Source organism: Acipenser ruthenus, chromosome 6 (genome assembly GCF_902713425.1).
Source record: "Acipenser ruthenus chromosome 6, fAciRut3.2 maternal haplotype, whole genome shotgun sequence".
Classification (NCBI taxonomy): Eukaryota; Metazoa; Chordata; class Actinopteri; order Acipenseriformes; family Acipenseridae; genus Acipenser; species Acipenser ruthenus.
Window position 1 is genome coordinate 28,351,119 of NC_081194.1, and position 24,717 is coordinate 28,375,835.

General features: G+C 37.0%; 1 protein-coding gene across 6 annotated transcripts in view; it reads left to right on the forward strand.

Annotated features, from left to right (window-relative positions):
* Positions 1 to 24,717, forward strand: part of LOC117410913 (ribosomal protein S6 kinase delta-1-like) — a 154,601-nt gene that overhangs the window by 35,613 nt on the left and 94,271 nt on the right. For all 6 annotated transcript variants that reach the window (XR_009328866.1, XR_009328867.1, XR_009328868.1 and 3 more), the window contains 6 exons: positions 2,795 to 2,919; positions 3,882 to 3,974; positions 16,367 to 16,414; positions 17,409 to 17,541; positions 22,629 to 24,242; positions 24,515 to 24,604. Coding sequence is in view for 3 of the 6 variants with exons in the window: in XM_059025314.1 (XP_058881297.1) it covers positions 2,795 to 2,919; positions 3,882 to 3,974; positions 16,367 to 16,414; positions 17,409 to 17,541; positions 22,629 to 24,242; positions 24,515 to 24,604 (2,103 nt within the window). In the remaining 3 variants the exon portion in view is untranslated. The remainder of the gene's footprint in view (positions 1 to 2,794; positions 2,920 to 3,881; positions 3,975 to 16,366; positions 16,415 to 17,408; positions 17,542 to 22,628; positions 24,243 to 24,514; positions 24,605 to 24,717) is intronic.

The following is a 24,717-nucleotide window of genomic DNA, read 5'->3' on the forward strand; positions in this document are numbered from 1 at the left end:
GTGTAATTTATAACTTTATCTATTTTCATTATTGCTTACTTAGATGCATAACAAAAGATGTGTTTACTTACGTTGGGTCAAAGGCAGCAGGAAGAGCTTCACTATCTGCTATTCTTTTTTTTTTTTTTTTTTGCTTATTCAAATCCTCTCAATAACAGCAACAGCTACTTCACCAATTATATATTTAGACCATTTATATGTATTGCCTCCTTGTTTGAGGTCTTTTTCATCACCCTTCTTCTTTTCGCTTATTTAATTTTCATAGTGTTTACTGCATCCGTGATCATCTACTACTTTTTCTTTTCTTTGTGACTAAACTTCCTGACAACTTGCCTAATAGAACGGATTTGTGTTGACCAACCATTTCAATAATTGTATCAATTTATTCTTTTGAAAAATTCATACCTAATATTATATGTAATTACGTAATCAATTACAGAGTTACGGCACTTGCAACGTGTTTCATGAAATGGTCGCAGCGACAACCTCTGCGTCCTCGCAAGTACATCACAATTGTAGAACTTTTAGGAAACAGGTCCCCATACTGTACAACAAATACAACTTGTAAAATTACATTCCTTTGTCTTACATTAAACTTTTACCTATATTAAAAAAGTAGAATGTGGTTGCGTCAGCGGCACAGTTTGGGAACCCCTGATGTAGAATGATATTATTGAGAATATTCTAGACAAATGGAACTTGACTACTGCTCTCCCATATTTTGAAAGAAGAAAATGTTACAATAAGCATTTCTCAGAATTTAAATGCAACATTGAAATATAATTTAATTCCTTTTATAATATTGAAAAGGAATTTGCTTATTACAGTCCTTATGACATTTTTAAGTGAATTAGAGCTACATTTTATATTAAGTCTTCAGCATCCCTCTGAACTGAAGCATGCAAATGACTGAGCAGAATGTGTTGAAGGAACGCCACTTACGATTTTCTGTTTAACAAGCGCTTGGAACGGTAAATAATGCGTCTAAATACATACTTCACAAATAACCACTTGCATGTTACATCAAGCATCATCCAACAAATAATTATTTACAGAAGAAAAAAAAATCAGTTATAATTACAGTTGACGAGAGCATGGTCTCCATATAAAATGCATTAGTTTGGCTTGACACATTAATTACCTGTTTTTGCAGATGTTTTCCTGTATTGTTGTGCAAGCAGTTTACCGAATAATTACAGGAAAGTGAGACGAAAATAAAATAAGTGGGAGGATTGTTGCCTCTGTATTTTCATTCATGCAGATCAGTATGAGATGCAGCTGCTCCATTGCAAATGGAAGGGCATGAGAAGGTTGTCATTAGGACTTTATTTGTTGTTGTTCAGAGCAATATGTTTATAATATTTGTTTTGTAAAATTAATTGTTTGAGGTTTTGTATTCAGCCTTTAGAAAAACGACAATCGTATTGATAAAGAATTAACACTTCATAGATTCAAAGGAAAATCTGTTTTTGCCTAGACATAAAAGCATACATTTACTGCTCACAATACATGTAATACTAGATCTTCTTAATTAGGGTCTTGGGTGTCCGCTGGTTGTGTTTCTCACCCACATACAGCATAAACATATTAGCATGTTTTTATTGTTCATATGAGAAGAAAGTGCCTTTTAACAATTATACTCGCTGGCAATAAGCCATTGGGAATAAACCTCCAAAATTGTTCCCATAATAAATGTGGATTGTATAAATTCTGTATATGTGTTGCAAAAACAGGGGGGAGATGCTGGTTGAGTAATAACATGAAAGAAGGTATTACATTGGATTGGGGCCATTTCATTGTTTCTTTCAAAACTGTACATTTGAGACCTATATATAGCGGATGGAAGTGACCGGCTAACCATTAAAAAAAAAAAAAAAAGGTTGTCTTAGTTGAGGCAGGCAATCAATTGGAGACTCTCTTCCTCTTCAAACTGTGATGCCTATGGTTAGTAGTCTACTTGAAATGATAACCCATACACACGTCTTCTGGCAGTTTACACTTTTATATACTTTGTTCTGTTGTCCAATGAGAAATATATTTTAAATGTGCAAAACACAACAAGAAGAAACCATATTGAAGTATATTGAGTTGGTCTAAACAGTGGTTGATCAAAATGCTGTCATCATTTTGAATAATGTCTTCCCTTTTCTTAATTAATGTTTCTAGTAGATCTGGATATTTGAGAGTCACATGTAGTCATACCAAAGTGTTTCTGATGTACTCTGTGATAGGTATAACAGCATTGTGACATAACCTACAGTGAAGACATGTTTTATTTATACCTAGTGTTGGTACTCCAAGTACAATAACATGTTTTATCAGGTAAATCTAGTCTCCATGCATATTAATAGTGTATAAATAGTGTTGTCTGTACTGGATAATGGATTCTGTTCAATTGATCTAAGCAGGTTGGAGATTTTTAAATACTGCTGTTTAAATCATAGGAGAAAAACAACAATTGGTATGAGTCACTTTTTTTTGGTCTATAGAACTAAGTAAACAATTAGTTATAATTTATTACAGTGGCTGTGTTTAGGTTCTCTACTGTTTAGATCAATTCATTATACGCCAGTATTTCCTTTTCAGAGGAAGTATTTAACTCCTTCACCTGTCCTATAGTTTCAGTAACGCAGGATGGCATACTGTGTCTTAAGGAGAGTTGTAATTCTCTCTGTCCAGCAAAGGAAGCATGTGATACTGGTGTGAAGTTTAGGGTTTATTAACACAAGTCAGTCTGTGTTACAGAGGTTTACTTGTGCTGTATGTAATAACCGTATTTCCAATGTTGTTTCAGGTGAGCCTAGCCCCACACGGCGTGAAGCGGTGAAGAAGAAAACGGCGGAGTACATAATGCGAGCAGAACAAATTTCCAATCAGTACCTAAAAGCTTCAACAGAAAATGGATCAGTAGAGACCACGGTAAGTGTTTGTAAACTCATGCTATAAAACACACACTTCTTTTTAATATCTACTTCTTGCAGTAATGAGCTTTGATAGAGAGTTGATAGTAGTTGCTCAGTTGATAGGTGCTTCCATACCCAAGGCTGCATAAATAAATCAAAAGGAATTACTCTGTTAGCCATTCTAAAGGACAGACATTGCTTCAGCACTCGCAGGAAAAAAAAGGAGGTTTATAAATAAAGACACTTTAATTGGTGATTTAAAGTTATTGTGAGGTTATATGTATTGAGACTGGGGAAACTAATCTTTAGCATTTTATTTTTATGACCGAAAAACATGCAGAATTCTAAAAACAAATGTAATGCAGAAAACGTACATCCCTGATGATGACAGTAAATCCAAGCAATATACAAGATACGATCTTATAAAGTACATCAGTTATTTAACACAATTTTTTGTCTTTGTTGAACAATAGTATTTTAACAGTTGGCCAAGCTGTTTTCTTATGACTACAAAAAGGTGGCCAAAAAACATAATATTTTTGTATAGGCACAGCTATAAAGCAAAATATCAGCTAAAGCTTAGTTTGCTTCAAATCAAATAGGGGACCCTTCTGATATAGACAGTTCATGAATACCAGAGATGGACATTTGGTACACAAATGCAGTTTATGCTATAGAGGTTTTTATTTTTGGCTATGTAGATTATGTACCTTATTATAAGAATTACAATGTTTTCTTACGTTGTTTCTGTTTTTTTTTCTTGTTTTTTGAAAGCCTTTTATGATGCTTTTACTCTGCCTTTTGAAATAATGTGAAAAACAAACCAAACAACAACAAAAAAACCAAGCCTTAATCTTTCATCTCTGCCATCTGATTCATGATAAATTTAGTTTTCTTCAATCTGACATTTGCTCCAGTAGGCTATCTTCCTTCAAGTGCCTCTCTGATTGATGTTTAATCTTTGATATCTTCCATTAGCCTCCAGGACAGCTAAGTTCAAGGCCCACTTGGAACCTGAGGAGCCCTGCGGAGGAACTGAAGGTCTTCAGAGTCCTCGGGGTGATTGACAAGGTAATTCTTCCACAGCTCTTCGAGAGTTCAGTCATAAATCAACCCCACGCCGACTGGGTGGCTTTGAAGTGCGGATCTTTAGGATATGAAACAAAAGCAAAAGGACTGAAAAGCATCTGCTCTTAGTGAGAGCAACCCCCCCCCCCCCCACCCTCCCAAAAAGTAGGAGAAAGCTGCCTTTAATCTAAGCACGTCTTGTAAGGTCATGCAAAGTTTGTGAGGTTTAAAAGGTTAGGCCGAGGGTTATATTGATTTTAACAAAAAGGCTAAGGTTTTTTTTAAATTGATGTCCTGTAGGTTACAGGAACTCCTTGCCACTTTATAAATATATCCTACAGGGTAGCTGTATCGATTAGTATAAAGCTAGTGTTTTTGTAGGCGCACAGACTACATTTTAAATAGGGCTGTATGTGTTTTATATATATATATATATATATATATGTGTTTTACTGTTTTTTTTATTGTGATTTATTACACTTTACTATGGTAAACTTTTATAAGGGCTACATCCATGTTTAGCTTTTATAGTTCAGGACTGTACCACAGATATGAAGACTTTTCAATTGGATCTAACTGTGGAGTAAAAATGAATGCTATAAAATTATTCTGAGATCTGTTCATTCTCTGGCAAAAGCATGATTTGAGCCATAAGATAAAACACAGTCTGAGTGTGGGTAAAACTTGCTGTGGACTGGTAATGTATCATTGGTAGGCCGATACAACCGATGAGAGTTACTCCAGCCTGAAGAAGTTTGCCTCAATGGCCTGCTGCAGTGCAGCTTTATTGAGTTTGGAACTGCAGTGTGAGAAAGAAAGTTTAGCACTCTAACCTAGAATAAACCAAATAAATAACATAAACCACATAACTAAATACATTCCTGCAAAACAAGATGCATCTCAGAAACTCAGAACTTGTCAGCCAGGGCCATTACTAGATGGCATAGACAGCATCAGGGATACTTCACTTCTGTACATAGTATGAATGCGGTTAATTATCATAATCTTGGTAATAGTGTTTAATACTGTAAAAGTTTAAACGTGTGAAAGGTACCAAAACAAATCACTGCACTGTCTGATTTTTGCAAAAAAAAAAAAAAAATTAGTAGAGTTCTATCATGTACAGTATCTTGATACTTGCAGACCACTGTACTTTAACACAGCATGAAAATAATATGATGAATCATTTTTCAACCTGATTGCTGTCCGGGTATGTATGAATAAAGGTGGGCTACGTTCATTAAAACCCTTTGTCAGTTTAGGAGCCTGTTAGGGCACCATATTTTCAGATGGATAAATGCCTCATTTTCAACTGGCACATATTGAAAATTATACTTGCAGGTTAAGTGCCATATCTGTCCTAGAGTTTTGGTCCTATGAGGCACCCATAGATGGTGCCGTTTTGCAAAATAAGTGAGTTTTTTTTTATCTCCGCCATTTTCTGAGAAATCTGAAAAGTTTGAAATCGGTGTCATTGATTCTGTTTTTTCATACATTTCTTCACAGGTAAGCAAGATAAAAATATCCCCTTTAAGCCAAAAGTGCACAGATTGTAATGGTGATATGTTTTTTTGAATTCCATAAAGCTAATATTTTAAAGTAGTTTGTGGAATGTAGGGTGCACATCTGTTTCTCTGCCTGGTAAGGGTACTGTTTATCCTAGCAGTTCTGTGTACAATACAACATTGTACACAAATGTTTTTTGTAACGTACTGTAGGATCCATTTCTATGCAGTATTCCACACAATTAAATATCTTATTTTATGTTGTTTTTTAAAAAAAATTATTTTTATTGTACTATTTAATAGTTTTTGTTTGAATTCTGTTTTTTCACTAACAAAACCCTCTCAGACACCTCTGTATTTTTTGTATAATGTTTTGTGTGTGTGTGTTGCCTTATTTTAGATTTTTTTTTGTATGAAGAGCAGTACAGAACTACAGTTGTCTTGCAGGGAGTGAATACTGTGTTTAATTTATTTTCAAAATAAATAGTGTTTATTGAAGTTAACTACAATTGATTGACAGCCCTAGAGAATGGCTAAAACACATCATGGCCATGTGGATTACAAAAGCGGTGATGACATTATTGCGCTCAAGTGGCATGACAACAAGTGTGTCTCCTTCCTTAGCAATGCTGCAGCAGGTGTGCACCCTGTGTCTGCTGTTCTGAAATACAGCAAAGAGGAGAACAACAAAGTCCCCATTGTCTGCCCTGCTGTAGTTTCTATGTACAATGTTAATGTGGGTGTAGACCTAAGTGATATGCTGACACACTTGTACAAGACCCCAATGAAGTCCAAGAGATGGTATTTGCTTCTGTTTTGGATATGTGCTAGATTTAGCAGTTTGTAATAGCTGGCTGATATACAAATGTGATTGTGGGCTACTTTCAGACAAGGGTGTTCCTTTGAAAGATTGCCGCCTTAGCATTACTGAAAGATTATGCAAGACTGTAAAGACAGTTGGACGTCCATCACTGTCATCTGTCCCTGTAAATGTCATCTGTCCCTGTAAATGCAGGGAGACAGCAAGCCCTAGGTGTGCTAGGCCTTCCAATGAGACAAGGTATGATGTTTTTGACCATTTCCCAGTGTACAAGTCAGTCAGAAGAACATGCAAGTTGTGCCCCACAAAGGTGAAAACACTACTGAAGGTGCAGCAAAAGCATGGATGGTCAGTTGGCCCTTTGTCTTTCCTCAGAAAGAAACTGTTTTGTCTCGTGTCATAGAAAATAATGATGCCTCAGAATAATGATGCCTCAAATGTCTTCAGTTATGTGTCAAGAAGCTGAACCAGTGGCCTATAAATAATAAGTGTGGGGCTCCTGGAATGTTTGAAACTGTTTTAAGGTGGGTTCACACTAGACAACATAAGAAACATAACGTAACGTAGTAGCCCTTTTGCATCCGTTTTAAATGGGTTTTTTATGGACAAAACACAACATGAGTAATTTTCACAAGGTCTCAACTTTATGTTCTAAAATAAGCCTTCAGCCAGACATATATATTATTATAAGTTAAACTTACATTACGTCACTTATGTTGTCTAGTGTAAACCCATCTTCATATTGCGGTACTACATTTTGAAATGGTGTGGAAAGATACATAAAAAAAAACAAACATGAAAAATGAAATAGAGAAATAAAATTACAATGAAATGTGCTGTAACATTGATGTTTAAAGGCAATAAGACCCTCAACTTTCGGTAATATGTGTATTTGTTATAATACTGTTCTATGATGAGAAATGTGTTATATGCTTTCTGGAATATTAACCTTTAAGCAATAATGTCCAACGCAGTAGTCATTACCTACTAGATCAGGGGTTGGCAACGTTTTTGGGCAGAGTGCCAAAAAACCCTGCAACATCTACTTTTAAGATGTTGGCGTGACAGGCACAAAAGGGGGGGCCTGCATAATTATTAAGGTTCCCATATATATTATTGTTTCTTATAGTAAATACCCAATTTAAACAATACCAAAACTAACAACCAGTGACAACAAATAAATACTACAAAGAGAAATGCATATATGCAGGGACTGAGCTAAATGCTCAACAACACAGATGCCCAGTATTCACAGCCACAAAACTACACCAAAAAAAAAAAAAAAAACATTACCTGCTTAAACGTATACAGACTATTAATATCCATAATGTTGAATACTGCAATGCAAACTTTGTTTAGCACCTACATAAACACGTAAAAATAAATAAATAAATAAATAAAGTAGCTCTTATCCTTACCTGTGTCCTCTTTAATGGCTTCCTTGGCCCTGCTTCTGACTGCTAAGGTTGCATGTGTCAGGCTGGTAGTTTGTTGTCATCAGACGCAAACAAGCATCAGAATGGTCAGTGGTCAGACGGCTTCTAACTGGACTTAGTATAGTTTCAATTGTGAAAACACCTGTTCACAGCGGTAAGTAGAACCAAAGGCTGACAGCAAGGCAAAAGCTGCAGGCGTAGTTCGAAGGAAGGGAAGACCAACATTCCATGATCTTGAGTTGCCAGCTGTTTTCCTTTTTAAGGTCACCTCGCAGTGATTTGAACTTTGATACCCAGATGCCTGAGCTTTGGAAGTCAATCAGCTCCAATTCAAATCTGTCAATGTTCATCCACTCAAAATACAGAAGTTGTATGTCGCTTTCCTTTGTATTGTCAGGGTTCACAAGAAATGAAAACATGGGTCCCTTGTCTCTCAAGTCTTGGAATCGTCTTGTGAACTCATTTTCAAGCTGCCCATATAGTTGCATATATGCCCAGTGTTCACTCGATTCTCCTCTGAATGGGTTTTCACAGTGGGGAAGTAACGAAAGGCAGACGTTTCGATATCTCGTCTGAAAACCGATAACTTAGCACAGAAATCTTTCCAGTCTTCATACAGCTGAAGTACGGTTTTCTCTGTTCCTTGTAGCTTAGTATTCAGGTTGTTTAAGTGTGATGTGATGTCTGTCAGAAACATAAGTTTCGTTATCCACATGTCATCAGTAAGGTCTGCATATTGTTGACTACTTTCTTCTCCAAGAAGGAGCTTGATGGGTTCAAGACAAGCAACAAATCGCTTGAGCTTGTTACCTCGACTCAACCAGCGTACATTACTGTGCAGAAGTAAATCTCCATATGCAGAATCCATATCATTCAGAAGTTCGCGGAATCTCCTGTGTGTCATAGAAAAGCAAAAAGTTGACAATTTTCACAACTGTTGTCATTACTTTGTTTAAATCAGAAGACGAGATCTTAGCGCACAGGTGCACATTCCCCTGATGAATGATGCAATGGAAATTCATAAGAGAATGTCCGATCTCAGTTTCCATACGTTTTATAAATCCAGCTGTTTTACAAACAACGTGTGCCATCAGTGGTAACAGAAAACACTTTATGCAGGTCGATTTGTTGTTGTGTGAAAAAGTCTTTGACAGCATTAAGTATGTCTGTAGCTTTCATTGTACCATGCATAGCACAAAGAAAACAGTTCTTCTTTAACTTTCCCATTGATACAGTAGCGAACAATTATAGCCAGACGGGGGGTATCATTTATGTCTGCTTTCGTCCAGTGCAAGGCTCATCACATCACATTTTTGTAGGTCTTCCGTCATTTGTTTCCTAACATCAGTTGACATTTTATCTATTCGCCTTTGAACAGTCCTGCCTGACAATGGCATTTCTTCAATAGGAGCAATGATGTCTTTCTTGTTTGCAAAGTCGTGAAACAGTTTCTCATCACAGTTTACGAAGGCTTCCTTTATGTAGTCTCCATCCCTTTACACATCATTACACATTTTTTAAAACATTTCCTGAAGTTCATGTTTAAATACCACAAGGTGATTTGACGCTATGCATGGCATTTTGACTTTTTTTTTGCGTGAGATACACAGTAGCTTGTGGATTAAGGATTTGATTTTGGTCTGAAACTTTTTTTTTGCAGGTATGTGCAATTTTATTTCTTAATCAATCACCTTTGTGAAGTATATGTGAGAGAACACAACATGACTCCACAAATCCCCCCCCCCCCCTCCCCCCTTCAAAGTTTCTGAAAAATGACTTTATGGCACGCGTGCCTGGGGTTGCCGATGTAGTGAAAAAATTAAGCTGACAAATGTTTTTTGATTCAAAAACACTTTATATACAAGAAAGGTATACCTCCAATACAATCATATAAGCATGAGATTCAAACTGACTTTGGACAAGGCCTCAGTACAGCTCAGTACATATGTTTGTATCAGAAAGTACGGCTATTCATGGAGTCAATTCAAAAGAGATGAAAAGACTGACAAAACTTTACAATGTTTGATATTTATACCTTTGTAATCAATTGTTGACTCCACTCCCATTTGTCTTTCTTCTGTCCAATGATAGGGGTTTCCACTCTATCATTGCACATTCCCGCTGCGGGGGAAAAGGGGGAGGAGGGGGGGGGGGGGGTTGCATACCACGATGTACCTAGCAGGGCGCATCCATCTTGTCTTTCAGTTAAGTTCCCCTCTCCCATTGCATTATCTCTGCTAATCTCCTGCCTTTTGGTGTTTAGCTTAGACACCTATCTCTGACTTTCAGTCGTGTTAGGCTATGCAAAACTGCACGTAGCTGGTTTTGCTGATGGGAAATGAAAGAACTCGAAACTTACACAGTACTGTATAGAAACTTAATAAGCATATTAAAGCAACTGAATTAGTAAGCACATTAAAACGACTATAAAAACAAAACACATTCACACACAATTTAAAAATAATGATTAAAAACAACTTAACTATAAAAGACACACACATACACATAATGTAAAACTTATAATTAATAACATAATTAATACCTCATGCAGAAAGTCATCACTACACCTACCCCTGTATTACATTATTGACCACTGCAGCCAACAGAAGCTGATGCCTAGGGCACGAAAGAGTTCTAACCATATAAAATATGTTCCCTCTTCTTAGCACTAGCAATATCACCACTAGTCTCCCTTTACTTCTGTTAGAGATGTTTTGGTTCTTTCCTTTTTTCCTGTTTTAGCCAGGTATTTTAAAGACCCTATGTGAGAGGGTATGTGGGTGGTTCACTGATAACACGGGAGTCAAAGAGTGTCTTTGAGATTTATTAAACACACAAGTTATTTATAACTTTCCCTAAGTTATTTGTTTTTACTTGATAATCACATTTCTATTTTCCTGATGTGATTTCACACAATGTGAAGTCCCATAATTATCATTCTAAAGAAATAATTTGATTTTAATCAATTTCCTGAATGATACATTGCTTAATTTGTAGTGATTTAATTAAGGCTTTTAATACACCCATATTGTCTGTGTTTGTTCACAAGAATATCGTTTTTATAACAGTTAACATACATCACCAGCGAAGCCAATGTATTTTAATTACAAACTGAACCATCTCCATCATCCACCAGATGGCAGTATTACTCTATTTTGGTCAGATTTCTTACTGAATATCCATTCGGAGACATGATGTCTCATGGCTAGGAATTTATGTGAAACATTTTGTTTGAAGCTCGATGCTTTGTTAAGAACATTCAGATTGTTATCAGAACTAAGTCAAGCCTAGCCGATCTTCACAACAGGGATCTTTTGTAAAGCAGTTCTCTCAATTTATAATCCACTTAAGTCTGGCTGACCAACACAGCAGGGATTCTCTCTATTATCAAATGTCTCTAGTAATCAATGTCTTTATCTCTTGTTAGAATACAGTCAATGGTATATTTTCATTTAACACTAGAAGCGCCAAGCCGGTCAATTTGACCGCTTTGGGTTTTAAAATTTAAATTACTCTGCGTTCCGGAATGTAATGCGCATGCCTGTTTGTGACTTTTCCTAAATATATGTATTAGATATACTGACACCATTTGAGCCGCACATTCGTAAGAAATTGATAATTATAAGCAAGTTTTATCTAGAAGTGCCAAAAACAGTCATTTTTAACCAGTTATTTCAATACATATTTATTTATCAAATATAGCCTATAATCTTGCCTGTCCTTTTCAATACAATCAGTCCTGTGATCAAGTGGCATCTACCTGTCTACATTCTTTGAGTGCTTGAAAAACATGCCTCTGAGTCATGGGTACCCTCTGTGTATAGCATTGCAGGAATACTACAATGCCACAAAGTTTGTGTGGATGTGCTGGACCAGATGGCATGACAGTATTCAGTCAAAGGCGGATATCATCGATGGCCTGTGGCTGTATTTTATAACATTTTGGACCTGGCAGCCATTAATGCGTATGTTTTGTACAAGGAATGTACCGGGGAAAACTGCAACAAAACTTTAAATGTGTGAGGTAAATGCTCAGAGAAAGTGGAGAAGCGTGTATTGTGTGTGGACGTTACAGGTTAGAAAGCTGCCAGGTATGTAGGCTAAATAAATACGTTATGTAAATAGTTGATTGTATTTATAGTTATTTATGTTTTGAAGTAGTACATTATATAATATTTTCGAAAAAAAAGACCCTTTTGATGTTATTTTTACAAACAAATAAAATGTTTATACAATTTCTTATGTACAGAGACCCGTTACAAAATAGTTACTAGTGAAATGTTTATTTTATTTATGTTTTATGGATCAGTGGATAGTAATGCTTTTAAAATCACCAAGGTAAAGAAATGGGTTTTAAAGCATTGGTTAGCACTCCATTAACGAAAGACAAGGTCAATTATCTTCAGGTAATGACTGCTCTGGAGCGCTATTATAAACCAAATAACCGTCCTATTTTATTATTCTTTTATTTAGCAGACGCCTTTATCCAAGGCGACTTACAGAGACTAGGGTGTGTGAACTATGCATCAGCTGCAGAGTCACTTACAACTACGTCTCACCTGAAAGACGGAGCACAAGGAGGTTAAGTGACTTGCTCAGGGTCACACAATGAGTCAGTGGCTGAGGTGTTATTTGAAACGGGGACCTCCTGGTTACAAGCCCATTTCTTTAACCACTGGACCACACAGCCTCCTATTTTGAATCTGATTGGCTGAATACAGATTTGGATTTACCATAATAGATTTGGAACATTATATTCTCCAGAAATTATATGAGACAGTTAACATAAAATATTTTGTGTTGCAAATATGCTTTTTGTTAGTTTAATACCTACTGTGTAATGCCACCAATGTCAGTTGGGTGGCTGCACAGTCTCTGATCATTCTGGAGACATTATGTTTTCAGCATTTACGACACATCCTGCTGTTAATCCAGTTACTGGAGTCTCTGGCGACCTTGTAGGTCTGTGTGAGGGAACTCTAAAGGGTCATCAGGTTTTCTTCTGGTGGCTGTTTGGTACCTGCATCTGGGTCTGCAGTTTACCTTCTGCGGGACTCCTTCAGTCTATTCATTCAGGGCTTTGATGCATATGTTTTGAAGGTGGCCACCGTGACTTTGGGCAGCAACAGATGGTAGACCTTCAGGCTTCCACTGGCCCAACTGGTGTTCATTTCCTAACTTTGCATTTGATGAAGAATCAGCAGTGTGTAAGAAAGTCTTCTGCAAGGAATAAGCAAAGATGAAACTACTAGTGCTGTACTGGACTCTGTTCTGGCCAAGATGACTTAAGGCACTGGCAGATGCAGGACCTTCAGGCTGCTATCAGCATTGCTGGTGTTCTGATACTTTGTTTTATTTTAACTGGAAGTAGTGCATGTGAAAGATAAGAATACATGTAAATAACACTAATAATTCTATGCAAAGGATATTTGTGTATAATAAAACATAAACAGTGCTGCTTTTTATTGCTGCCCTAAATTGGTTATTTCACAATAAGGCCATGTTTACAGTAAATTGTACTCAACTGCATAAAACAGCCCTTCACCAATGCCCTGTTTTTAAATATTTCACGGTTGTGGTGCAGTTGTGCAATTCATAGCAGATTTATTGAAGCATAGAGGGAGTTATGGAAAACATTTTTTAAATTGACATCACTTCTGTATTATTATTTATATCAAAATAATGTTTATCACTGCTTCTGAAACCTTAAATTGTTGAATACCTAACACAGTTATTCTGCATCTCAATTTATACATATTACAAATATTTCATGGTATACATGGTTAACTGATCTTTCAGTTTTATACCCTAGAAACACCTTTACTGTTTAATATAAATTATTTTGAGGTGTTTAATCAGGAACATTTAATTTAAAATCCATTGTTAATTTCCCTTTGAAAAAGAGAGAATTTTGTCGATGGGATTCATTAACAAATAATGGTACAATGAAGTGATTTGCAAATGGCAGTGACGAAGTTGCTCTCACTTCCAGGGAGTTAGTTATTTTCAAAGATGTTTTAAAAGTATAGGCCAGCTGTGCTTCTGAAAGCATTAACCGTCCTATCAGATAACTTGGCAATGGAAATTGACACATTTTCTTAATGTTACTCCTTGTAGACTCACCAGAGATAACTAAATGGGATTGTCAAACAGATGGAATACCTTCACTGGCCTGATGTTTCATTTCTAATTATATTAGTGCTTGGCTCGCCTGTGAAATGTTTATCCAGGGGCCGATTTATAATCATTTAGCCAACACCTGTTTGGGGAAAAAACTTGGGGTCAATGGGCATGCTAGGAAAAAAGTCACATATGTTCCTTCCTATAAAAGCCTCTTTGTGAGCCTTTTGTAACAAGGTTATCAAGGTTCAGCGTTAACATAGCATTAGAGCAATGTGATCGTTGCCATTTCATTTGTTGTATTATAAGCAGGTGGATATTTACCCACATATAAAGCAGCTCTCTACACATACAGTAAAACATCAATAGCCTACTACAGGTTGCTAATAAACAAACAAAAAAAAGGTATAATGTTCTTATGTAGACAAGCGTGCATATGGTTTAGTTAAGTGCAAATAATTTATTTTCAAAGAAAACGTTTAAACAAAACTATTTGTGTAAGCTACAAAAAATAATAGACCACAATATATGATAAGTTTAAAAATAAATTGCACCACTTTTGTTTTTTTAGATAGTATGCAAGGAAACTACAAATAAAATCTACTTGCATGTCTGGCTTATAATCGTCATATTAATAACCTACATACATACATACATACATACACACACACACACACACACAGTGCTCCCTCGCTATAACGCGGGTCTCGGGGGACACACAATATGAACACAATATCAATGCTATATATTTTTACAAAAAGAAAAAAAAAGGTAACGTTCACACTCGTGGATCAGTTTTTAAACTATAAATAGCCTGGCTAAACGGCAGTTGGGAGTTCAGTTTGAAGCGACAGACAAGCAAACCAAGTGCGAGAAGGAGAGCGGGTCCGGTGGGGGGAAGAGGGAACGGGTTCGCCCCAGGTTCGGCTGCTGGAGCGGGGCGGAAGTGAAGCTGAAGCGCCTTGTCTCCTGGAGAAAGCTGCAGCTCCTCTCGCAGCAAAAAAGTAAATACATTAGGAAAGATAACCACATAATAGGCTTAATATTGATTTAGTTATAAAACTAATGCTAAATAAGATGTCTGTGTTATAAAGTGCCAGCACAGCTTTTCTTCAGTTCACATACTGTATGAAAAGGGAACAGAAACAGAAGTAAAACAGAGAAGTTGTTTACAGTTTGAAGAACACTGGTGCTGTATTTACTGTAGAAATATTACATGAATCACTAGTATAGGGAATTGGGGGACATGCTGTAGGAGCGTTATATCGGAGTAGGAGGGTATATATAGGAAAAATAGTATATCAAAGTGCTATTTAAAATAAAACTTGAAACAAATTATTCTACATTATGATTTATCAGTGTTTGGTTTTCATGTCAAATTGGTTGTGGTCTTGCACACCTAGGCATGCGATTCTAGACTGCACAGAATGTGTTCTTCTTTGAGAAAAACACAGTTTCTTCAGGGGGCAATTTTTTGATACACCAGGAAATTACATCAGAGGTAAAAATCAGTTTTTAAAAAGATAAACAAAGCTTGCAGAAAGAATACTGGTGTGGTTGGACGCTAGTGAGTAAAGTAAACAATACACCAGAAAAAAGTTAAAAACTTGCACAAAAAAACTTTCACCCGACCGCTTTTTTTCACACTGCGGACTCACCATGCAGCCACCCAAGAGCTACAGCGTCGGAGGACAACGCAGCTCTTGGGCAGCTTACAGGCAAGCCCGCAGGCGTCTGGCCAGACTACAGGGGTCACTGGTACGCGGTGAGCCGAGGACACCCTGGCCGACCTAGCCCTCTCTCTCCCCCGGGCGGCGCTCGGCCAATCGGGTGCCACCCCCTGGAAGCTCCCGTCCTTGGTCGGCAAAGGAATAGCCTGGACTCGAACTCGCGACGTCCAGACTAGAGCGCATCCTGCACTCCACGTGGAGCGCCTTTACTGGATGCGCCACTCGGGAGCCATTAACAGAACACAAACTTGAACTGAGAAAGTGATTCCCTAAACTTGTGTGATTGTAAGCCAGCCATGTGGTTTCAAAACACTGTTACTTGATTAATCCACTATAAAACGTAGTTACAGTACAGTTAACATTAAACCGGAAACACAGTCAACTATATTGACAAATCCTGCTTTCTGTCAACACCCTATTTTTTTTATTTATTTTTTCTTTAATTTTTTTTTTTAATTGCACTACCCCAAACAGTGGTTTCTGACTCCTACAGCTACATCTTACCAGAAGAATCTGAAAATATCTTTGGGGCATGTTAGAAAAAAATGCAATGTTCCCATAAAGAAACATTTGGCAGTATAGGGTTAAACACAGTTAACACATGAACGTTTCAGGGACCATGTAAAGATCAATAAGAAAAACATCAGAATGTATACTGTTCATTGCAAAACGGGGCAAGAGGTCCCAGATGATAATGAAACCCTCATAATTCAGATTTTATTTCGCTTGCTGCCCATTCTGTTTGAAACTGTCTGTAAATGTAATATTCTTTTGTTGTTCCTAGGTGTTACTGGTCATGGATAAAAGAACACATGAGACCTTTATTTTAAAAGTAAGTACAATATTCTAATTAGAAATGTTATAAATCGCTGTACTATTCCAATCTTCTGCTGTTTAATAATTTTATGTCCATTTATCTGCTATGCATGCTGTGAAACAATTTAAAGAATTCCAGCACTGAATGTTTGTTACATAGAAATATGGTTACATTCAGATAGTGATTATGCACTTGTTTTATAACAAGGAAAAAAGTTCTAGTTTGAACATTTTATGTTATTAATGCCAATAAGAAATATCTAGAATGTATTCACGCATCAAATGATGTTTCAGAATTTGCACCACTTAATAATATAAGAATATTTTCTAGACAGCATTGTATTTCAATACATGTCAAGACTTCAATACAGTTAACAAGGCAATGGAACCAAAAAATCTATTAACATTTTGACTCTACTTAAATAACATGTATTGTGATGCGTCATTTCTAAATCATCATTTCCTAAGATGTACAATTCTAATTCACCCTGTGCCTCATTTTCTTTTTTTAGTTGCTTACTATTTTATGATGTTAGCTATCATTCTGGTTGGCTCTAGTTTGTGTTGCTCCAATATTAAGTTATTATTTGTTCTCTAAATCTGCTTCACCTGCTTTTTATACTTGCAGATAGTTCAAGTAAAACGTTGACCTTTAATGGCCTTGGATCTTACACTCCTTAAACTTTGTGATTTAACAAGGTCTTTGTGTGGAAAGGTCACAGGAAAATAACAGCGAGTGCCATCCTGATGACTTAGTTTGAGAAATACTCTAATAAAAATATTGACCCATGTAATTGATTTTAATGGCAGCTTTGTGCCATCTTCTGTACGCTGGATACCCGCCAGATGCCATCAGCGGGGCCTCAGGGGACCGAGGGCATGGTGCAGCAGATGAGTGGTTTCTCTGAAGCCGAGAGTAACAAGAATAGATTAGTTTGGTTGATAAACATGGAGCGCAGCATGCTCCAAAGGCAACTGAGGGTACAACTGACCTTTTTGTTCTCTGTCAGGGTCTGAGGAAAAGTAGTGAGTGCAGCAGGAACAAAAAGACCATCATCCCCCACTGTGTGCCCAACATGGTGCGTCTGCATAAGTACATCATCTCAGAGGATTCCATATTCCTTGTGCTGCAGCACGCAGAAGGTCTGTCAGTTGTTTTAAGCAGTGTTTTATTTTTTCATTATTCAGTGTTTGTTTGGAACAGTTTAATCCAATGGTGTTTACTTACACCTATTATTTGGGGGCAGGCAGGGGTTTATTCACTTGCTTTTCTTATACTTGCAGCCTCACAGCAGCCTTTAGGCAAAGGGAGTGGTTGCAAGAACTGGGCTATGCTATCACGGCTTTAAAGTGAGAATATGTCAATGTTCTTTTTTAAATGAAATTCTTTACATACCATCGCAACTGATGTACTGTGCAGTCTTCTTTTAGAATTAAAGCCACAAAGTTTGAAATTTGTAATTTTAAAGATGATTTTCCCTTTTTGATTTTTCGTTTCAGATCCTTATGATTTATTAATTTTCCCCAGCTAGCTCTATCTATCTAAATTTTCTTTAAATTTGGTGCTGCTTAGGAAACTGACATAGTATATTATAATATGCTAACCTATATTATTGTGTAAAGTAAGCTATTAGTGTTTTTAAGCCTCGCATGAGGAAATTAGGAAATCAAAGATGGGGGCAATTAGAAGCAGTGCATTTAGCTGAAACACAGTAGAAGAGGAAAAACACACACTTCTAAATGAGAGGCTATTTATTGTTTTAATGTTCTATACCAGTGGTTTTCAAACTTTTTAGGCCCTGTACTCCCTTCCAAATAATGTAGTCCACTGCGTACCCCCATCTGATTTAGGGTCATTATTAGGGGAAATTGAGGGGTCACTGCAAAATTCACATCTTTTAGGGGCAATGCATACCGGACTAGTACGGAAAGAAAATGAAAAGAAAACCTAATTTAAGTGCGGGGGGTGGGGGGTGGTATGGGGGTGGTGGTGAACCATCCTTAGACAAATAACATTTAAAAAAAATTTTAAAAAAGTTTTAATCAGCCTATCTATCAGTGCATCTGTACTGGCTTTTCTGTGACCTGTACTGTACAGTAGTAGAGGGGACAAAGTCAGTGTTGCATTGTTATTTTGATTTAGGTTGCTAAAATCTAGTTTTCAGCATTGGAGGTAAAATACCAAAAATGGACAACAAAGCAAAAAAAGCAAAGTATATTTTGGCTGAGGATCGTGTCAACACATTTCCCAAAGAAACTTTACATGCAGATGTAGGTCAATTGTTTTGCACATCTTGTAATGTGACTTTGGAGAAAATACGATCAATCGCTATTTAGCTTCAGAATCACACATCAAGCGAGAGGCTGCTAAACAGAATGTAAAACAAATAATAGCTTTCAGAAAACAAACTTGAACATCAGAGCAGACAAAAGTATTCCTGTCGGTTTTAACCAACTTAAATCAGTACTGCGGGTACGATCCAGCACAGCCACCTCGCTTCAAACAGCCTGCTGCTTGCTTTTTTTTAACAAAGTTAGAATTTTAGACCTGAATAGGCACGTTTTCTATCTTTTGGTCTTCACACCACAGACAGCACTCTGTTTTAGTAAGGAAACAAGTATCACTATTTTTAGGTTTTTATATGCTCTGAAATATTATCTGAAATATTATCTACTTAGGTTTATTTAATGTTTAAACAGGTCAACGAAATCCTAATTTTATTCCACAACCTACATGGAGAAAAATATGTAAATTCTCAGCGATTTAAGTAGACCCGTAGTCATAATATGCCTGTGAAAACGGGAAAATATAATGGTCTTTTCTAATTTCTAGATTAAGTACTGTAAATGTAAAACTGCTGTTAAAAAGTAACGAAATAAAATGTTATTAGTTAACAACGGTGCAAATGCACCAACTAAAAATGTTATGTCCAAAAACAGGTTATGCTCTTGAAAAACAAAACTAAGGTTCCAAACTAAAAATTAAAAAAAGCAATTGTAAACAAAAGTCATGCATTTCTTCAAACAAATGCAAACGTGTAGAGAGAAAACAGATATTTTTTTTTTAAATTGAATTCAAATTTTATTGTTGAACACTTGAGCAGGGACAATGTAAAATGCTATGTGTGTCTTGTGTGGTATCGAATCTAGCGAGAATAAGCACATTGTTTTGAAGTGAATATTTCCAAGTGCTAATAATTTGTTGAAAGTAGAAAGGGGATATTTATATCAGGCAGTCAAAAATGGCTTTTAGCAAAATGCTTCCATGTTAAAGTGTTTAGTGCAGTAGTCTGTTCGTGTTAATCAGCTGCAAGACAATTAAAGCTTGTTGGTGGGCAGTCACTGTGATATTGTAGCGATCTCGGTTAACGTAGGCAGGCGCATCACATGATGTGCTTGCCTGCGTTAACTGAGATCACTACATTGGTGTCAGAAGTGGACGCAGGTACCCCAGCACGCACTCGTCGGACTGTAGCCTGTTGAGCAAGTCCGACTTGACAGGGGAGAGTGGAGCGTGCACAGGGGGAAGGCAACAGCAGGACTGATAGTATAGTAGAATTTGCTTGAAATTTAAAGAAATTTAAAGAGTTGACCACCAGACACAATATGAATCAATAAATAAATACATATTTATTAGTTATCATGACGCACATGCATCAACATATGAAATTAACAGAATAAGTAAGAGAAAAGCAATAGGCAAGTGTATGTTAATAAACTATAATAATAAAGTAACAGACAAACTAACTTTAATAAACTAACTGTCAAACTAAATTAACACAGCACCCCTACACACGTTAAAAAATGAAGGAACTCAGCAGAACTGGAAACACCAAATTGCTTGGCGACTTGTGTCTGATTCAAGTTTTTTTCAAGAGCTTGGACAATTTCCAACTTTTAGTAGCAAGAGAAACAGCTGTGCCATTTTGTAGCAATGAGATGCACCCATGGAAATCAGAATACAAAATGGCGGTTCTGGAAAGATTGAATAAACCAATCAGTGGGCCTCAAGATGACAAGGCACGATGACAAGTCCGTTTTTAAAAGATTGAATGTACCGTTTGAATTTAAGTTTGACGATGATGAGTTATCAGGTTACAAAACAGTACTGTATCAGTTGTGAACGAATCACTATCTGTGCCAAAAAGGTGTTCTTTAAGCAAATTTCCTGTACCTCTAGGTGGAGCATTTACAATGGGAAAAATCTGTTTCACCACAAGGGTGTTCTCTTAGCCAAAGTGTTGTCTTAGGCGGTGTTTCTATATGTGGAGACTACTGTAATAATACAAAACTACAGTGCCACTTTCTGTGAAGTTGATTTTGGAATAGCAAGGTTGGAGCAAAGCAATCCAGATTTCAATACCTGGCATGATAGGTATGATAATAGATAATGCAAACATGATCTTAAATGCGGTGGTCAGATTTTTTAAAGTTTTATCATTCACAGTGTTTTATTTTAACCTTCATTTTAATCGGAAGAGATTTTTTTTTTTTTTTTTTTTTATAGATAAACATATTAAATGCCTAATGTCCAAGTTACAAATGAGTGCATTCATATTCGTATTGGGAATTAACTGCTGGCCTCATTACAAAACCTTATAGTCTTTACCTACATGTGCTCTGTTGGATTAAGGACTCAGTGAGCACAAGCAGAACAATACCCTTTGCGGTAAAAATGTGCTTAATTGTTTTAATTTACTGCATCAACAGCATTGAAGCAATAGGGGGAAGCACAAAGCCAGACAGTACGACAGAAGGGGTCACTTCTGCGGATGTGCTGCTGAGTTATTTGGGCTTTTCTTATTCCAGGCTAGCAGATTTTTATTACTGCCCTTCAGATAGCCAGATGTTGCAGAGGAATGTAGTGTGTGACTAATATTATTTTGTACAGCAGGTGATATTGCAGGTTATTATTAGCAGCAGCACATGGGGTCGTTATGATCTGGTTATGAACCGACATGCATTTCTGAAATGCAATTAGATGTCAGGTATTTGCTGATAAGATTTCTTGCAAGAATACCTACATAATACTGCGTAATGAATTGGAAGGGAAGAGAGAATCAAGATAGCTTAACTGGTGTTATATTAGTTAAGTGACACAAATGAAGGAACATTGAATGCCTTTGCTGAAGGCATCTGATAGTGACGACGACTATCAGCCATTCATTTATCAACCCACAATTATTGTATTTTGATGCCCATAAACATGGCTTCTGAGATTGCCTGTAAGTGAATGTGAGAATCAAACTATTTGTTTGTTGTACATTATTGCAGAAAGAGCAAGGGTCTAGAACAGTGGTCGGCAATTAAATGACCAAATGACCCGTGGGAAGGCCACTTGCAATACCGCCTCCCCCCCCCCCCCCCCCCCCCCCCAATAATTGTATTTGAAATTTGGAAGCCTGAGATACATGGCTAGGTACACTGGCTTCAAATCACCTTTTACATTAACATTGGAGTTTAACTTAGAACAAACCAAGCAGCAACATTAAATAAAACAAAAGCAGAGCTTATAAAAACATCATTTAGTTGAGGCAGAAAATAAATGACTAATGTGTCAGTATTTCTGATTGGCAAGATTGTACTGCTTAGCTTTTAAGGACTTTTAGAAAGTGAAATGGAATTTAAGTAAATTGGAAACCAGGAACACACTTTTAAATCTGTAATACAGAGCCATTTATAAATCAATTTACATATTTTGTATGAGTACTGGCTAATTGTAAACCCAGAGAAGTCTATTAAAGATTATAAAGAAGCCTGACTAGAATAATACAATAAATAAGAAAAGGGTTTTAATTGATTTAAATATTTATGTACACAGTAGCAATTCAGACATCATTTCTGAGTGATTTTAGAGCACAGCTGAGGCATAGAAATAATGTATAGTGCACAGGCCCTATTTAAAACTATGTCGCTAAATTGCATTAAGTATAATTTGCATATGCCTGCATAAGTATTTAAGGTTCAGGATGCTTTAATGAAGATAATGTGCTAATAGCTTTTGATTGATAGTAAGGAGTGCAGTAAAAAAAAAGGAAAGCATGTTGGTGTTTAAACAGATATACTGTATTTTACTAAAATACAATTGTTATACCAGAATAAATGATTGCTCCAGGAGAACTCAATACAAAATTACATTTTTTTTTCTCAATGCTCTCACGCATTGTTTTAATATGATGTAAATGTTTTGTTTTTTTTCCGAACCCTAACATTTGGGTTTGTGCCTCTAGGTGGGAAGCTATGGTCCTATGTGAGCAGGTTCCTAAACAAAAGCCCAGAAGAAAGTTTCGACATCCCCTACACTGAAAGATCCCATCCTACAGTAGTCTATGATATTGAACAATTAGTTCCTGGCTTAGAAGTAGGAGGCAGCAGCATTGAATCAGGAGGGCAAGGTGATGGCAGAACACTGCAGGTTCTGCCCATAAAGACTAGCCTGACTCCCAGCTCCCAAGAAGACAGCAGCACTCAGGATGAGGATGGCCAGGACAACACTCATGGGTTACTTGACTCAGGGGCCACATCTGAAGAGGAATTCACTAATAGTTACTTAAAATTATGTAATGAGTATGAACAGGAGAAGATAGAACCAGACTCTTTGTCTGAGGAGCCACTGCTCAAATCCGAAGATGACAGCGCAAGCCCCCAAGTTGGGGCACAATGCTCAAGACCTCATTCCTTGCTCAGCAATGACAGCCTGTGTTCCCCAATCACGGCTCAGGAACTTAAGTTCTTTACTGAAGATGCGAACCCTGAAGTGTTTAGTCCAACCAAAACCACGGATTCACTGAACCAGTCTAAAAAGAGCCCTATGGAGTTTTTCCGGATAGACAGTAAAGACAGTGCCAGTGAGCTTGTGGGTCCTGACCTTGGTGACAAGCTTCCAAGCTTGAAATCAGAACCAATAAAAAATGTCCATGCTGTGCCTGATGCTGAGTCAAGTTCAGGTCCTTTTGACCCTGTTGAAATAAACGGAGGCACAGCAGACTTTGTAATTGGAGATAGTGATAGAGGATCCAACGAGTCAGTTCCTGTTATCTCATTCCAAGATGCTGCTTTTGGAGATACAGGAAGTTACGATGAAGGCAGACCTGACCTTCTAGTGAACTTGCCAGGTGTTTCCGATTCTTCGGAAGAAAAACAGATTCTGTCCAAAAGTTGCCTCATAGAAGAGGCAAAAGGATCCCTTACATTTGGAAAGCCTGATGTTTTGCAACTTAATCACAGTTTAGGCCAAGGACTTACTCTTAAAGGAACACTAAATGACTCTGGCAGAGTAATCTCAAATACCTCAGGTACCACTAATGAAAAGGACTTGTCAAGTAAATGTGGTACTGGTACTACAATACAATTAGAGAAAGATCAGTCTACTCTTTTAGGTTTAAAAACAGAAAATGAAACTATGTTTGATAGTTTTGATTCTTTTTCTCAGGAACATGTCACACCAGCTTCTTTAGAACTTCATACATCACACAACATGGACACTCTGACCGTGGACGTCTGTGTGCCTCCACTGAGTTTACATAAACCAGCTGGTTTAGATGGAAATATAGGAAATTCTGAAAATCAGGCCTTACTTTTTGTTGAGGAGTGCCAGAATAACGTCAAAGATGAAGAGTCAAATGCTACAGGTCCCTGTAAAGAAAGAGTGACTGGGGACAAAGAAGTTTCTCAGCTCTTCAAGGATCTGGATGAGCTTTTAGTGCTAGCTTCCCAAGCGCACATTCCAGAGATGCTCATTCAGCGCTGGGCAGTGGGCTTGGTTGTTGCCCTTGATGCACTTCACCGAGAAGGAATTGTATGCCGTGATTTGAACCCAAACAACATCTTATTGAATGACAGAGGTCAGGAACTTTTGCAAATGCATTTCTTTTTATTCGCTGTTGCTTCCAATTAACTGAGTAGGCGTTTTATCCTGTAATTAGTATCTTCATTTCCTGTCTGAAGCCTCATTATCAACGAGGCAAATTCACCCACAGTAATAGCTTCTAGTACTTAATGATGCCATTATTCTTAATGATACTGTTTTTTAGCTACAAAGGAATAATTACAGTTCACTTCCGCTGAAAATGTAAGGGAAAAATGTTTAGATTTCTCCTGTCGTTTTTGTTTTTAGGACACATTCAACTAACATATTTCAGCAAGTGGAGTGAGGTTGAAGAATCCTGTGACAGTGATGCCACAGACAGAATGTACTGCGCCCCAGGTTAGCACAATCAACTTTGATTTGTTTGAAAGATTCACTGTAAGCTTCAATCAGTTACCGTTTATGCAACCAGCATATTGCATCCTATTCATTGAGTTCATGAAGTATAGTTG